Source organism: Sinocyclocheilus anshuiensis, unplaced genomic scaffold (assembly GCF_001515605.1).
Source record: "Sinocyclocheilus anshuiensis isolate Anshui unplaced genomic scaffold, SAMN03320099.WGS_v1.1 scaffold62, whole genome shotgun sequence".
Classification (NCBI taxonomy): Eukaryota; Metazoa; Chordata; class Actinopteri; order Cypriniformes; family Cyprinidae; genus Sinocyclocheilus; species Sinocyclocheilus anshuiensis.
This window is the reverse complement of record NW_015544180.1, coordinates 435,927-450,809: the sequence shown is the minus strand read 5'-3', so window position 1 is coordinate 450,809 and position 14,883 is coordinate 435,927. Positions and strand designations below refer to the sequence as shown.

At 40.9% G+C, this 14,883-nt stretch overlaps 2 protein-coding genes across 2 annotated transcripts in view; both read right to left on the bottom strand.

Moving 5' to 3' along the window:
• LOC107696310 (GTPase IMAP family member 8-like) overlaps positions 1-288 on the bottom strand; it is a 7,277-nt gene extending 6,989 nt beyond the window's left edge. Inside the window, exon 1 of the mRNA XM_016496596.1 lies at positions 91-288. Within this exon, the coding sequence (XP_016352082.1) occupies positions 91-94 (4 nt within the window). The 5' untranslated portion in view covers positions 95-288. The remainder of the gene's footprint in view (positions 1-90) is intronic.
• A 4,793-nt stretch (positions 289-5,081) lies between these two features.
• The window catches only part of LOC107696309 (microtubule-associated serine/threonine-protein kinase 1-like), a 47,261-nt gene continuing 37,459 nt past the window's right edge, over positions 5,082-14,883 (bottom strand). Inside the window, exons 12-27 of the mRNA XM_016496595.1 lie at positions 14,478-14,686; positions 13,853-13,991; positions 13,422-13,554; positions 12,384-12,549; positions 12,178-12,279; positions 11,200-11,322; positions 11,010-11,119; positions 10,749-10,903; positions 9,981-10,225; positions 9,627-9,839; positions 8,662-8,891; positions 8,451-8,573; positions 8,232-8,368; positions 7,948-8,135; positions 6,214-7,047; positions 5,082-6,177 (exon numbers count right to left, since the gene is read on the bottom strand). Coding sequence (XP_016352081.1) covers positions 5,510-6,177; positions 6,214-7,047; positions 7,948-8,135; positions 8,232-8,368; positions 8,451-8,573; positions 8,662-8,891; positions 9,627-9,839; positions 9,981-10,225; positions 10,749-10,903; positions 11,010-11,119; positions 11,200-11,322; positions 12,178-12,279; positions 12,384-12,549; positions 13,422-13,554; positions 13,853-13,991; positions 14,478-14,686 — 3,775 coding nt within the window. The 3' untranslated portion in view covers positions 5,082-5,509. The remainder of the gene's footprint in view (positions 6,178-6,213; positions 7,048-7,947; positions 8,136-8,231; positions 8,369-8,450; positions 8,574-8,661; positions 8,892-9,626; positions 9,840-9,980; positions 10,226-10,748; positions 10,904-11,009; positions 11,120-11,199; positions 11,323-12,177; positions 12,280-12,383; positions 12,550-13,421; positions 13,555-13,852; positions 13,992-14,477; positions 14,687-14,883) is intronic.

Below are 14,883 nucleotides of genomic sequence, written 5' to 3'. Positions count from 1 at the left end.
TATATATGACAGAATTTGTTACACCTTTGAAAACGATAGCATTTCAGCCTATAACTTCTATATTTCATTCTAATTTGATTTGTTGCCTACCCATTGTGGATGTTATTTCACCGTCACCGGGTTCAGTGTTGTGCCGAATTCTGACTCTTCAGCAGGTTCTTCCTCCCGTCCCATGCACACGCTTCACGCGCTCTTCTGGAGTCTCACGTATTTGAGGCCGAGAAGCTCTTCAGGTCACGGCCATTTATAATCAATCTTTTTCACAATGCTAACCAAGACAGCATTAAGTGATCAAGAACGTGTTGTTAAAGTATCAAGTAACAAGCATGAATTAATTCAGATGAAGCCTAACAGAAGCGAGAAGTGAAACAGAAATTGAGCAGAGGCTTTGACAATGACATATTCACACATCTCTTATTACTTTTTACACTTCTCTTTTTACTTTCAGTCTCAAAGAGTTTTACATTTACATCGAACTGGGCCTCATAGGGGTTGCAAATGGGCTGATATATGGGGCCCACCTGGGCTACCCAACTGGGACCCAGCTAATTTTGTCCTCAGTTTCCATGGTGGCCCCACATGGGTTAGCACAGATGGGCTGATGATGGGCCCTTGATGGGCTCCATATAGGGCCCATATGGGTTAACCAGGTAGCTCCCATTTGGTGCCTACATGAGTCTGCCTACATGTGTTAGTGATGGGACCCAGCTGAATGGGAAAGTTATCAATGGGTCTGTCCTGTAACTAATGATGAACGCGCAGTTTGCAGAGAAGCATTTCAGTTGCTCACGGTGGACTGTCTGACTTAAAGGGATAGTCCACCTAAAAATGACAATTTTGTCATCGTTTACACACCCACAAGACGTTCCAAACCTTAATAATTTCTTTCTTCTGTTGAGCATAAAAGAAGATACTTTGAAGAATGTGGTGATTTTTTTATTTTATTTTTTTAATTTACTGAGGACCAGCAGCTGTTTAGTTACCCACATTCTTCATATTATCTTCTTTTGTGTTCAACAGAAGAAAGAACTTTATGCAGGTTTAGAACAACCTGGGTAAATTATGACAGAATTTTCATATTTTTAAAGTGACAGACACATCTGTGCTTCAAGGTACAGGCGCAGGCCTATTGTTTTATTCAAATTTGGATAGTCTGTATAATATTCCATACATTATCAGAGCTTGGTAGACATAATTATTATATGTTTAGACATTATTAGACAGATGAATTAATAGTTTATAATTAATGTTAGACCCTATTTATTAATGTATAATTTATATTAATCATAAATATATAATCAAAAATGTCATATAAAATTTGGTAATTTAAAAAGTTAAAAAATGCTAAATTATTTAGATAAAAATGGGACAAATAAATGTAGCCCTAATTTAAGCAAATTAAATAAATAAATAAATAAATAAATAATAACAATTATTCCCATCCAGGTAACTGGACAGAACTGTCAAAAAAGACTAATAATTAATAATTATAAATAATCTAATTTAAAATAACAATATTAATATGTTCTATTGGAAGTTAAAAATTTTTAGCGAAACTGCTTATACGTTACCTGAATAAATTCGTATCACTGCTATAGTGCCGTCATCCTGCCATCAGAGGTCACTCGTATCAGAATCAGAATCAGAATGAGCTTTATTGCCAGGTATGTTTACACTGCAAGGAATTTGTTTCAGTTACAGAAGCTCCACAGTGCAACAGAATGACTGTGACAGAACAAAAACACAGATAATAATAAAAAAACAAAATAGAGCAAGTAAATAAGGAATAACAATATACAAATTGACAATTGTATGTACAGGTATATTACAATAGACAGTTTTATATGTACAGGTATATTAGTGCTAATTTGAAATGTAGACTAAGTATGTGTGTTAGATAAATAAGTGTGTGAGTGTATAAATAGTGGTGTGTGATCCACAGTTATTGTCAAGTGTTCATGAGATGGATTGCCTGAGGGAAGAAACTGACAACATAACATATGATAACATAACATGACAACATATAGTGAACAACATAAAAACATTATTTACATCATTGGCAAAAATACGTTTTCATTATAATAAAGTGTTCCTTAATAGAACATATGTCAAAAAATGAAACATCTGAATAACTGAGTGTTCATGGTCTAATCTACAGAGCACTGATGAACAAAACAGTCAACATATATGTGAATTAATTTTCCCCGTAGTGAATTTTTGTCAGTATTTCAATATTAAATCCTTAATCGTTCAAATTTGCTAGTTTTGACTAGCAACGCTATCATGTGCCTCATCTCCAGCCAACAGCTTCCTGATGGTTTGTTAATATTCAAAATATTATTATTAGCATACTGAGCAGAAATGTAAATTCAAAACGTACTAGTAACTATTAAGTTCAGGATGTCCTTGGTCTGAAAAGTGACTAGTAACTAAAAATTAAGTAGTTCTAGTTTTTCTTAACAAGTAAAGTATAATTAAATGCTAGTCGCTACTGGAATAAGTACTAGTATCTAATAAATAAGAACTAGTATCTAATGAAAAAGTATCTTAAAGATGTACTAGTACCTAAAGAACACGCACTAGCATCTAAAGAATAAACACTAGTTGTTAATGAATATGTACTAGTACCTCATCAAATATTTACTAGTGTCTAAAAAAATAAGTACTAGTAGCATGAAAATAGCTAGTACATTTTAAACATTAAAAGATCAAATGGCTTGCCATAGAATAAGTACACTAAGTATTAGATCATTATACTGGGTTTAATCATATTACAATAGTGTTTGGTCTGAGGGAACAGAAAATGGTAAGAGTCTGTACCTTTATTGATCTATTTTTTTTTATAGTTATGGTATCATATTTTATTTTAACTGCAAACATATTAAATTAATTTGCTGTGAATTTTGTTGGCAACACTGCTTATACATATGTACAATTTTAAACTTTGATGTGCACATCATTTGTCCCAAATCCTGCTATAACTAAACAATATTTAATTTATCATTTAAGCATTTATGTACAAACACATGCAAGAGGACAGACAACACAAAGCAGTTGGCTTATTCATTATTACTGCACTTTATTATTGATATTTTTAAAATTGCATTCGTTTATAACATTGCCTGAGGTGAGAAATCATAAAAAATTATAAATAAACAATGATATAATAAGTGAATGTACAAAAAAATTCACAGGTAAAACCGTTTGAGGAAGATTTATGCAAAGCAGCGCAGTTTTTAATAATCAAACAGGGCGAAAATCATTCAAATAACGTTATAAACAAAGAGATAAATCAATAAAGTGCATTCTGTAACATTGCTTGTACTCGTTGCGTGAGTAACGGTGTCTAATCTAAACACACTGACATGATCTATCCTACATACACTTCACAGCACAAATCAATCTGAAAACATAATAAAGGCATATACACCCTACTCAAATATTATTAAACTTATAAAAGATGACATTATCCTCACAAAATGTACTGTGGTGTTACCATGGTACAATGATGGTACCTGATATATACCATGGATCATAGATACACCACTGAATCATTAACATATCCATGTATATTCAGGGCAATACCATCATGTATGTCCAAAAAAATGGTATTATTGTGGTACTACGTCTAGAAGAAAATACCAAAGAACATATTCAGGTTAATATATTTGGGTGAAGTGTAAAGTCCTCTATTGGCAATCAAGGATCAAGGATCGGATGATTTGGGAGAAAATCATTGCATTATCATGGCACCTATCATGGCACCAACACTCCTAAGACATTGCTAGATTCACTACACACAGAGTCTCCAAAGGACGTTCACACAAACGTGAGAGTGACCGTGTGATTTAAAGTGTAAACAGATTGGATCAGGTCCTCATGTAACATGAAGCCACTTCTAAAACATCGTTTCATCTCTCGCAGACCACTAGACGTTCACATGTCAACCTACTACGTCATAACTTCCTATAAAAGTTGGACACAATGTAGCACAAGTGAATTAAAAGCCCTGAATGGAGTCAAATGAAACATATCTACACATGTACCACCTCACACTTCACAAACTCTTCTACATATACTAAAGAATAATTCAGGCTTCATCAGATTTGTAAGAATTCAAGTGTATAATCCACAGTGCATTTACTGGCCTATAATATATATATTCTAACAGGATGACATCATAGTGACCTATTTTCTTCATAGAGTTCATCTAATAATCTCAATATCATTTCTTAACAATGTCATCCTTGAGGTTTTCCCTTCAGTCTCAGAGTGGCAAATTAAAACTATATAGACTCTCCTTACTCCTTTCTAAAGACATTTAAATTCATCCACATAACAGTCAACATGAAACGACATCTGCAACCCAATTTACTTCCATAACAGTCATGCTTCTTTTCCAAATCTGCTTATGCATTAAATTACTCTATTAACTAGTCAGCAAAAAGGCTGTATTTCCTACTAAGTAGCTATTTGACTACAGTCTTAGTCGGGTGGATCAAATATTACATTTTATGCAGATTAAACAACATTGCAATCCATTAAGAAAGTAAACATGGTGAATTCTGATTTCATGTTGACTTTTGCTGGGCATTTCCAGTGCAAATGTAATTAAGACAACAGAAACAAGCACTTATACATATGGTTCTGTCCTTGTGCAACAATCAATTCCCTTTTCCACCAGTTAAACCCTCCCAAACCTCTAGTTAGGCATTCTGTTGCCTCTAGTATAGCGCTACTGTTGGCAGTTTAACAGTATTGCTGAGGTACTGGACTGAGATCGTTTAGATCTATGGTGTCGGTCACTAATGGCGCTTTTCCACTGCGTGGTACGACTCGGCTCGGTGTTTGTGTCACAAGTTCAGTGACGCAGGTAGTGACGATTCTCTCCGGCCAATCTGTGATCGGCAGAGTTTACACGTCACGTTTTGGTAACGGTACGGTTCACTTGGAACCTCAACCGAGGCGGTACTAAAAAAAGTACCAGGTACCAGGTACTGTACCCAGTGGAAAACCCCCGAAAAGTGAACCGTACCGAGCCGTACCGTGCCGTACCATGCAGTGGAAAAGCGCCATAAGTAAACACTTTAACAACCTCGCGTTTCTAAATCTGCCAAACTGATTGGTTGATATGGTGGTGAATGACAGGTCATGCCCTCTACAGACCGGGCAGGAATGATTGGATGTGCAGTGTTCACTAGCATTAGGTCTTTGTTTCATTTTTCATATCTAATTTTTTTGACTCATTGATTCACAATATACATGTAACATGCATCTAGAGAGACATACTGGTTTGTTCTACAGCCACATACAATGGTGCATATATTCTTACAGCATATGCACAAACAAACATATTTGACAACGGTCATTTTGAAGCACCTTTACTTGATTTTTTATGTGTAATATCTTGGTTTGATGGCTATAGAGTCTTTTGAACAGTCTGCATTTGGACAAATACTGGGAACACATCCTATTTAAAGTTCCGAACTGAAAGTTCCCATTAAGAATATTACGAATGCTTGGAAGAGCTCTTTGATGCCTTTTCAGGCTTTGACGATCCAGGACCGGGCCACGTTCCCGTCAAGCCACGGCGACTCCCAGACAAGGCCTCAGACTTTCCCAACATGGTGGCTCGTTTGTCCGCGTTGGCTTTGGCACTGTCTTTGGCCTTGCCACCATCCTGAGAGCCCAACTTCATCGGCCCGAGCACAGTTTTAGCCACACTGGTGAGCTGCGTCACGAAGCTGGACCTGTCGCCAGGAGATATAGCACGTGATTTGCTTGCGCAAGGTGATCGGGCGGTTGGAGACGGAGAGGCTGGGGACTCTTCGGCTGCTTCCAGGCGACATCTTTCCTCTTGAGGGCCTCTGGTTGACCCCGATGGGGCTTGAACCCGTTCTTCAATGGTTTTGGACTGGGCAGGAACTGCTTCTGAGACTTTCGGTGCAGTAACAGGACTAGGTGCAATCCCCTCAATGTTTAGCGGTCCTTTACCTGACTTGTTTGCTTCTGGAGCCATTGCCTGCGCAGTTATCTCCTTCACTGGGATCTTTCCCATGTCTTTTCCATTTTCCAGCCCTTTAGGACCATCAGTTTGAAGGCTATGGGGTTTGAGTTCCTGTGCTCCAGAGCCCTGGACAACTGGCGTCTGCTCTGGGATCTTGGGGCCAGATACAATTGCATTAAGAGTTTTGCTCTTTCCCACATCCCTGGCTGCTTCCTTCCCTGTCAAGACAACTGATACGTGAGAAGACTCAGACTTGGAGGCCACTTTCTCCTTCTGAGGTGGCTCGCCAGACTGGGTTGATTTAGGATCCAAGGTGGGTGCTACTGGTTGGGTTTTCGATGCAGTCCTTAAAACGACTTCACTTGAGTTGGGCTGCCTGGCTTTCTCCTCGGACTCTTGTCCCGCCAATGAGTCCTGCCTCCCGAGCTGCCTCACCGGACTCATCGTGAGCTGGGTGGGCGTGTGTGTTGGTGTCTGGTCGGGTGGAGAGGGCGGAGCCCCAGGCGTGTTCTCGCCCTCAATCTCCATCAGGCTCTGGAGGGCATGTTCACAGTGGAACGACTCCCTGCGGTATTCGGCATGCACAACTTCCAAACCATGCTTCCTCATGGACACGCAAAGCCCTCCTTTTCTGTCCGAGCCCACGGAAGACGAGGAGGACGGAAATGAAGGCGGAGGGGGTGGGCCGAGCTTCTCTGCTGACTGCACCCGTTGAAGAAGAGGCGAACGGGGTGGTTCTGCGCTCTTGGGCCGGGGGCGTGTGATTGGAGGAGAGGCGTGGAGCTTGGCGGGGAAGGCCTGTGTGGTGTTGGAGCTGCCGACGGTGTGTCCAGCGATGGGTGGCGGGGAAGACGAAGTAGGGGACGGCGTGTGAGCCAGCGGAGACAGAGGAATGTTCCCAGCGGATTTGCAGCGAGCAGAACGGTACTGCCGGTGGAGTTTGGGCGAGAGACCATAAAGAGAGCTTGGCCGCATGTGCTGAGATGTTGCAGGCGAGTTTGGCGTGCTGGGTGCTGGAGAACTGCTCTGAGACGACGTGCCTGAGAGGACAAGGACAGAACAGCTCAGAACCTCAAAGAAACTTGAAAAGGGCACACAATCAGTCAAAACACTCAGCACTGACTGAAGCCAAATATCAAAGGTTAATTTAGTTCATTTCAACGCAAGTCAAAAGGAAAGAAGCACCACGGGTCACAGAAATATAATCTTTAGTAGGTCAAATGTTTGTCAAATACATACTATGAGGCAGCATGTTTTAATTTAAACTCAATTTTGCATGGCATGGCTCCTTTTCTTCTCTAGGAAGGAGTTATATTGTGACCAGACGTTTGTGCATGTTTAATGTTGTTTAAATTCTTTGTCTACCCAAATCATACTCTTGTGTGTTATCTCATGTTGCATGTATATGAACACAGATGCTTCTAGCCACAAACTTGATCTTCAGAGACAATGGATTCTGCATGAGGCACATAATGAGTGATATTCATGTATGTATTGCTATATCCACACTGTTGCAAGGGGCGCTAATACACAGTTAGAATATCTCTTTGGATTTGAGACTTTAGTCTTTGCAAATTTACAGATCTTCTTTATGCACCAAGAGCTTGTAACACTCCAAAGAGAAACGAAAAAATGAAATTGCATCATATGACCCCTTTAAACAGCAACTCTATCGCCACCTTGAGTACTGTTGCTGTCGCTGTAATACACTGTAATGCATGTTAAGTATATAAAACAAGACTACGCACTTGTAATTTGTTGCATCTGAATTTGCATACTTGCATGTAGTAAAATAAAACATAAATACATATAATAAATAACAAAATGTATATACATATAATAAAAACTACTTTTTCAAACTAAAACAAGTATAAACAACACCACAGATTCAGCCAATGAGATTTGTAATATAATCATAAAGCAGTGGGAGGAGCTCTGACCGAGGAAGGCGGAGTCTGGAGGAGAGCGGTACGTCTGCGTGGGCGAGCGAGGTGACAGGTTGTGTGTCGGCGATCCAGGTAGACTGTCTCCAGACGACAGCGAGCGATTCAGAGAGGACAGACTACGACTGGTGTGAAGCAGGTTGGACTGTTTTGTGATCTTACGAAAGAGAGAGCTGCGCTTCTTACTGTAGACAGACAGAGAGAGAGGGGCAAACTGAGTAAAGCAATTACTGTATATATGTGTGGTGTACGGTTCTGTAAATATATTTGCTCTTTCTGACCTCTCTTGTCCATCTTTTGCGACTGACTTCTTGTTGCGTCTGGCCATCTTGGCTTTGTAGCTCAGCTTCCTGGCCGGTCCGATCTTTATGGACGTGTTTTCGAATGGAGTGGTTGTGACTGTCACTTTGCTTTCACTCTGAAAATTGAATGTGCCATGTTAAATGTATTGATTAATATCTCTGTAACGTAACTATCAGGTGTGTTCGTGATGCCCATACCTTCAAAATGAGCTCCACCACCTCTGTGTGCACCAATCCGTGCACAGACTCCCCGTTCACATGGGTGATGAGGTCACCAGCACAAACCCCCGCCTCTTGGGCCGGCCCACCAGACTCTACATGCTGTGATTGGACGAAAGCAATGTCAATCATCACATGTAACGCATTCTTTAGCTATAAATGAAAAGAGCGTTCTGGAATGTTTCCATACCCAGACCATGTGATGCACGCTGTAGACGTTACTGTCGCCCATGTAGACTCTGATGGCACGCAAGGTGAAGCCGTACTTCTTTCCAGAGCGATGGATAGTGATTGGTGAGCGCAGGACATTGACTGTAGGTGAGTAGTCACGACTCGGAGACGAGTCACGAGACGAGGGATTGGAGGAGATGGAGCGAGGAGACATGGGACTGGCTAGAGGTGACATACCATGCTGCTCAACTATGAAACCAACCATCATAATATTACAAAAGCTCATGTCAACGCAAATGTATATTGAAATGCTTGATAATGCTTGACTAAAAATAATTGTTCAATTAATGTACAAAGGTGTAAAGTTGCGAGTACTTTTTTTTGTGATTTTGTAGGTTGTTGACATTTCTTCAAATGTCTAAAAAACACTTCATTAAACAAAAGCAGGGAGAAATTGTTTCATGCTAATTGTTTTACACAAAATTTGTGCATGGAACAGTTTACATAAGAATGGTTTTACGAACGATTTACACATAAATCTGCATGTTTCATAAATGAGACCCACAAAAAGGCTCATTATTAATGTTTTTTTTATTATACATTAAACAAAACGTAAATTACGTCTTACGTCTATTTTATAGAATGTGTACACAAATAATACAAAAACCAAAAAAGAAAACTTGTATTTTTTACAATCAAAATATTTTATTGATATTTTATTGGTTGTTACCATTTATAGTGTTTGTACACTCTAGTGTATGAAAAGTAGTGTTGCGATTTGCGATTACATTTTATTTTGTATTTTTATTAATTATTAATCATTATTAATGTATTTTTATTATTATACATAAAAACATGCCATACAAAATACAAAAATCAAAAAGAAAATATTACAATTATTTTCATGTTGAAGCGCTATGATTTTATTGGTTGTTGTTAATTATAATATTAATAATAATAATGAAATGGTGTCTGAGGTCTCACTTGCAGGTATGATGACAGACAGGGCCGTGGCGGAGGCCGACTTTATGACTTTGGTTCCTGAGCGAGTTGCGTTATGTTTCTCACTGTCAGTCGGAATCTGATGATGTCGAGCTCTTCGTAAGACGAGGTCACTTCCTACGCGAGGCCCAAACGAGTCTGGTATGTGTAGAGGAGCCGCGGCAGCGGAGGCATCGGCAGGCCGCAGGAGTTTATCTGAGAGACAGGAAGATACAAAACTAATTCATATGAATGTGAGAGAAAACTGGGCGGTATTTTGAGTGATTGACACCCAGGAGCACAACAGTAGAACATATGAAATTATGTTCTTTATTTTTAATTATAAGACTAAATCACCTCCAGGATGTCCCACTGACGCCGTAGAGCTGGACTCCACCAGTCCCGAGCCGACGGGTATGCTGGCGCCCTCTAGTGATGAACCCCTGGTTTTGATGGGTGTTTGGCGCGTGTGCACATCACCGTCTCCCTCTAGTGGAAAAGCGAAGCGGTGCGTTTCCATCAGCGCTGAGAAACGCCGGCGCGCGCCGGGAGGACTGGACTCTGATTCAATAAAGGACAATTCTGAACACGACAAACGCTTCCTACAGAGACAGCAGGACAAATAGAGGGGTTTACTGAAGATTATGTGTCTCTCTAATCAAAATTAGATTTTTATATTTTCTCAAGACATTGTGAGGTGCTAGAAAGGGTGGTTGCTAGGGTGTTTTTGGTGTATGCTATGCAGTTGTTAGACAGTCCTGGGTGATTTTAAACATTTCTAGGTGGTTTCTAAGGTGTTCTGAACGGTTGCTATGGCATTGCTAGGTGGTTACTAGGGTGTTTTTAGTATATGCAGTTGGTAGGCAGTTCTGAGTGGTTATAAATGTGCGACTTCGTGGTTGCTAGGTGTTTTTCAAGGTGTTCTGAAAGGGTTGCTAGGGAGTGGTTTTAAATGTGATACTATGTGGTTTTCTAAGGTTTTCTGAGTGGTTGCTAGGCCGCTTTTAGTGCATGTAGTGCAGTTAGGCAGGACTGGGTGGTTTTAAATGTGCTACTTTGTTGTTGTTAGGTGGTTTCTAGGCTACTCTGGGAGATTGTTATGTTGTTGCCCTCTGTCTTTCTTACATCTCAGGGGATCCGGTTCTCCAGGTCTTGTCTCGGAGGGTCAGGCTGCCTAGACTTTCTCTCTTACTGCGATCTTCTCTGTGAGCTTTGGGCTCTCGGCGGGTCACCACAGGCTTGTGCTCCAGCTGGGACAGATGCTCCATGCTGCTGTACACCTGTGATTCAGATGCACTAGATGAATCGTTGAATGGGCTTCATTACCCATAATCCTTGCGATTGTGTAAACGGCAGAATCGTTCTCATGAGACAGAGAGGTCTAACCTTGCTGAAGCGTGGCGAGCAAGAGGAGAAGCGGTGAATCTCCACTGGCTCATCGTCATTGGTATCGTCCTCATCGTACGAGTGAACGTGATGATACCGCTCTGATCGCGCTGAAAAAGACAGATGAGTTACTCACTAACGCACACTAACAGACGACAGCACAAACACACACTATCTGTCTGTCACTCACTGTCGAAGTAGCTGGTGTCCTCCTCCGACTCCAGATGAGGGATGAACTCAGCTTTCTGTCGGAGCAAACTGCTCCAGTCCAGATCACAGAAGAACGGATGTTGCTTCACCTCGAACGCTCCACCTGCGCACAAAGACATGACTTCAATCAGCGCGTGCAGAACGTATGGCTCTACTAAAATAATAAACCATGTGAGGTGACGACAGCAATATGATAAAAGACAATCAATGTTTAGTAAATTATCAAATGAACTACTAATAATTGTAATCATTAAAAACAGATATTTAAATTTTTCTTAAGAATATGCTAGATGCTAGATGGTTTCTAAGATGTTCTGAGTGGTTGCTAGGGTGTTTTTTGCATGCTATGCGGTTGTTGGGGGCTCTGAGTGGTTTCATACCTGCTATGGGTTGCTTAGTGGTTTCTAAGGTGTTTTGAGTGGTTGCTATGCTGTTGCTAGGGTGTTTTAATGCATGCTGTGCAGTAAGTGCTTCTGAATGGTTTCAACTACTTACTACTATGTGGTTGCTAGGTGGTTTCTAAGGTCTTCTAAGTGGTTACTAGGCTGTTGCTAGGTTGTTTTTAATGCAGGTGGTTCTGAGTGGTATTAAAGTTGCTACTATGTGGTTTCGTAAGAAGTTCTGAGTGGTTGCTAGGGTGATACTGCAAGGTTGCTATGTTGTTACTTAGGTATTCTGTGTGGTCAGACCTTGAGTCCCTCCTTATGTGTAAGTCTATGGGACATTTTCACCTGTTATTTGAATTTTGAGCGTTTTAACTATTTTTCAGCCAAGAAATTTGCTTTTTAAGTTTTTTTATTTTTTTTAGATATGCTACAAATGCTTCAAACATGGTTCATACAAGCAGATTTAGAGACCTTATAGTACAGCTCTTATCTAAGTCAACAGCTCTAACATTTAGATTACATCGGCGTCTTTAGTGACAGCTGGTCACATGACTGCAGGTGTGTGACATCACCTGTGCCCAGTCTGAGCAGCGGGTTTGTCTGCAGGAGAGATGCGATCAGGTGCTGCGCATCAGCGGGGAGGCCGTCGTCATCATCGGGCCACACGATGTCATCTACACACATGCATATTTGACATTGTGTACATCTTCTTTATTTGGATTCATGGGAAAGTTTCACTGTGAACTATCTGGTGTTTTTATTGTAGGTGTGTCTTTACCTGTGATCACCTGACCAAACAACTCCTCCGGTGTGTCGCCGAAGAACGGCACGCAGCCCACCAGAAACTCGTAGAGGATGATGCCCATGGCCCACCAGTCCACTGGCTTGCCGTAACCCTGCCGCAGGATCACCTCCGGGGCGATGTACTCTGGGGTGCCGCAAACCTGGGGTCAAAGGTCAAAGAACGACAGTCAAGCCTCTTAACATGACACCGTCAGTGACACTTTATCATCACCTTGAATTATAAATTCTGCTACATTACATTTGTTATGTTAAAATAAATTAAATTAATCAAGTCATTTTAATTTAGAGACAATTGCAAAAGTTACTACAATAAAGCCAAGTTACTACAATATCAGTGCATTGCTATGCGGTTGCTAAGGTGTTTGGGCTAGTTTTCAGGGCGTTGCTATGCGGTTGCTGAGGCGTTTGTAATAGTTTTCAGCGTGTTGCTATGTGGTTGCTGAGGCGGTTGGAATAGTTTTCAGCGTGTTGCTATGTGGTTGCTGAGGCGTTTGTAATAGTTTTCAGCGTGTTGCTATGCGGTTGCTGAGGCGGTCGGAATAGTTTTCAGCGTGTTGCTATGCGATTGCTGAGGCGGTCAGAATAGTTTTCAGCGTGTTGCTATGCGGTTGCTGAGGCGGTCGGAATAGTTTTCAGCATGTTGCTATGCGGTTGCTGAGGTGGTCGGAATAGTTTTCAGCATGTTGCTATGCGGTTGCTGAGGTGGTCGGAATAGTTTTCAGCATGTTGCTATGCGGTTGCTGAGGTGGTCGGAATAGTTTTCAGCGTGTTGCTATGCGGTTGCTGAGGCATTTGTAATAGTTTTCAGCATGTTGCTATGCAGTTGCTAAGGTGTTGCTTCATCAACACTTCATCAGTGACACTTTATCATAAACTTGAATGTGTTAATTACGTTTGTTATGATAAAAAATAACTAAATTAAATAGGCACACAATGAAATTAAAACTGTAGTTTTGTGGCTTTTAGACCATGACTATGTGCAGTATAGAATATTGTAAGTATTCTCTGGTACCTGTTTATCCAGGAACTCCCTGGTGTCCTTCTCGATGTGTCCCTCGTACAGGTTTGTGGTGAGACTCATGAGACCCATTTTAGACAAACCGAAATCAGTGAGTTTAATGTGACCCATTGACGTGATCAGCAGACTGATGGAGAGAGAGAGATACAGACAGACAGAGAATATGTGAGACAGTCTCTACAGTAACACACACTCAAGCTGAGTGGCACTTCTGACATGTGTTTAATTATATAACACAATCTGTCCAAATTAAACGATATCATTAATCTCATACAGGAAGTGCTCTATGTCATTGCACAACAGATGGAAAATGAATCTCAGCAATCATTTAATTGAATGCACATGGTCATTTAGTAAATGACATGCTCCCTGCCATCATCATTAAATATAATTCAGAAATATTTTAAATGTTATTGGCGTATTACTTGTCCGGTTTGAGATCTCGGTGCACGATTCCATAGTTGTGGATGTATTCGAGTGCCAGCACGGTTTCAGCAAAATACATGCGCGCCATTTCCACAGGCAACGCTCCAATATTCTTCAGCAGTGTCGCGCAGTCGCCTCCTGAAACAATATTAACATCTCATTAACATCTCAGTTGTTTCTCATATGACTACAATACAGAAGTATCCTGCTTCTCAGATGTTTTAAAAAAGACTCCAGTAATCTCACACGTCTCCTCAAGTGTTTCCGAAGAGATCTCAAACTGTGCTCAGATTTGCTCGAGATCCCCAACACGAACTCAAACTTTTCTCATCAAATGATCTGAGCTGCTTTCCACATTCATTTTACAGCCCTAGACCTGGGCTGGGCAACTTCAGTCCTGGAGGGCCACTGTCCTGCAGGGTTTAGCTCCAACCATAATAAAAGTCGCCCAGCCCTACCCTAGACTCTTACTGAATGACAACTATACACCCGTCTGGGTCAGTTTTATTTCTCAGGCAGTTTAAGAGAAACATCTGAGAGTTGATACTTAAAGAAAACACACCTGAGACCTCAATAAAGTCAATAAAGCTTTAAAAGAGAAATTAAAGTGTGTGCGTGTCTCACCCTCCACGTACTCCATGACCATACACAGGTGTCGTCTAGTCTCAAAGGAGCAGAACATGCTGACCACGAAGGGGTTCTCGGCGAAGGTCAGGATGTCTCGCTCCACAAATGCCTGCTGGATCTGGTTCCTCAGAATCAGGTTCTGTTTGTTGATTTTCTTCATAGCGAAGCGCTGCCGCGTCTCCAGATGGCGGACCAGATACACCGCGCTAAAAACACAGCAACTTCTGTCAGTGTCTCAACTTCTCTGTGTGCGTTTGGTTATTTAGTAGATGCTTTTGTATCCACAGTGACGGTAAAGACATTTATAATGTTACAATAGCTTTCAGTTACAAATAAATGTTGCTCTATTAAACTTTCTATCCTCATCTAGATATTGAATGAAACGTGTGTGTGTGTGTGTGTG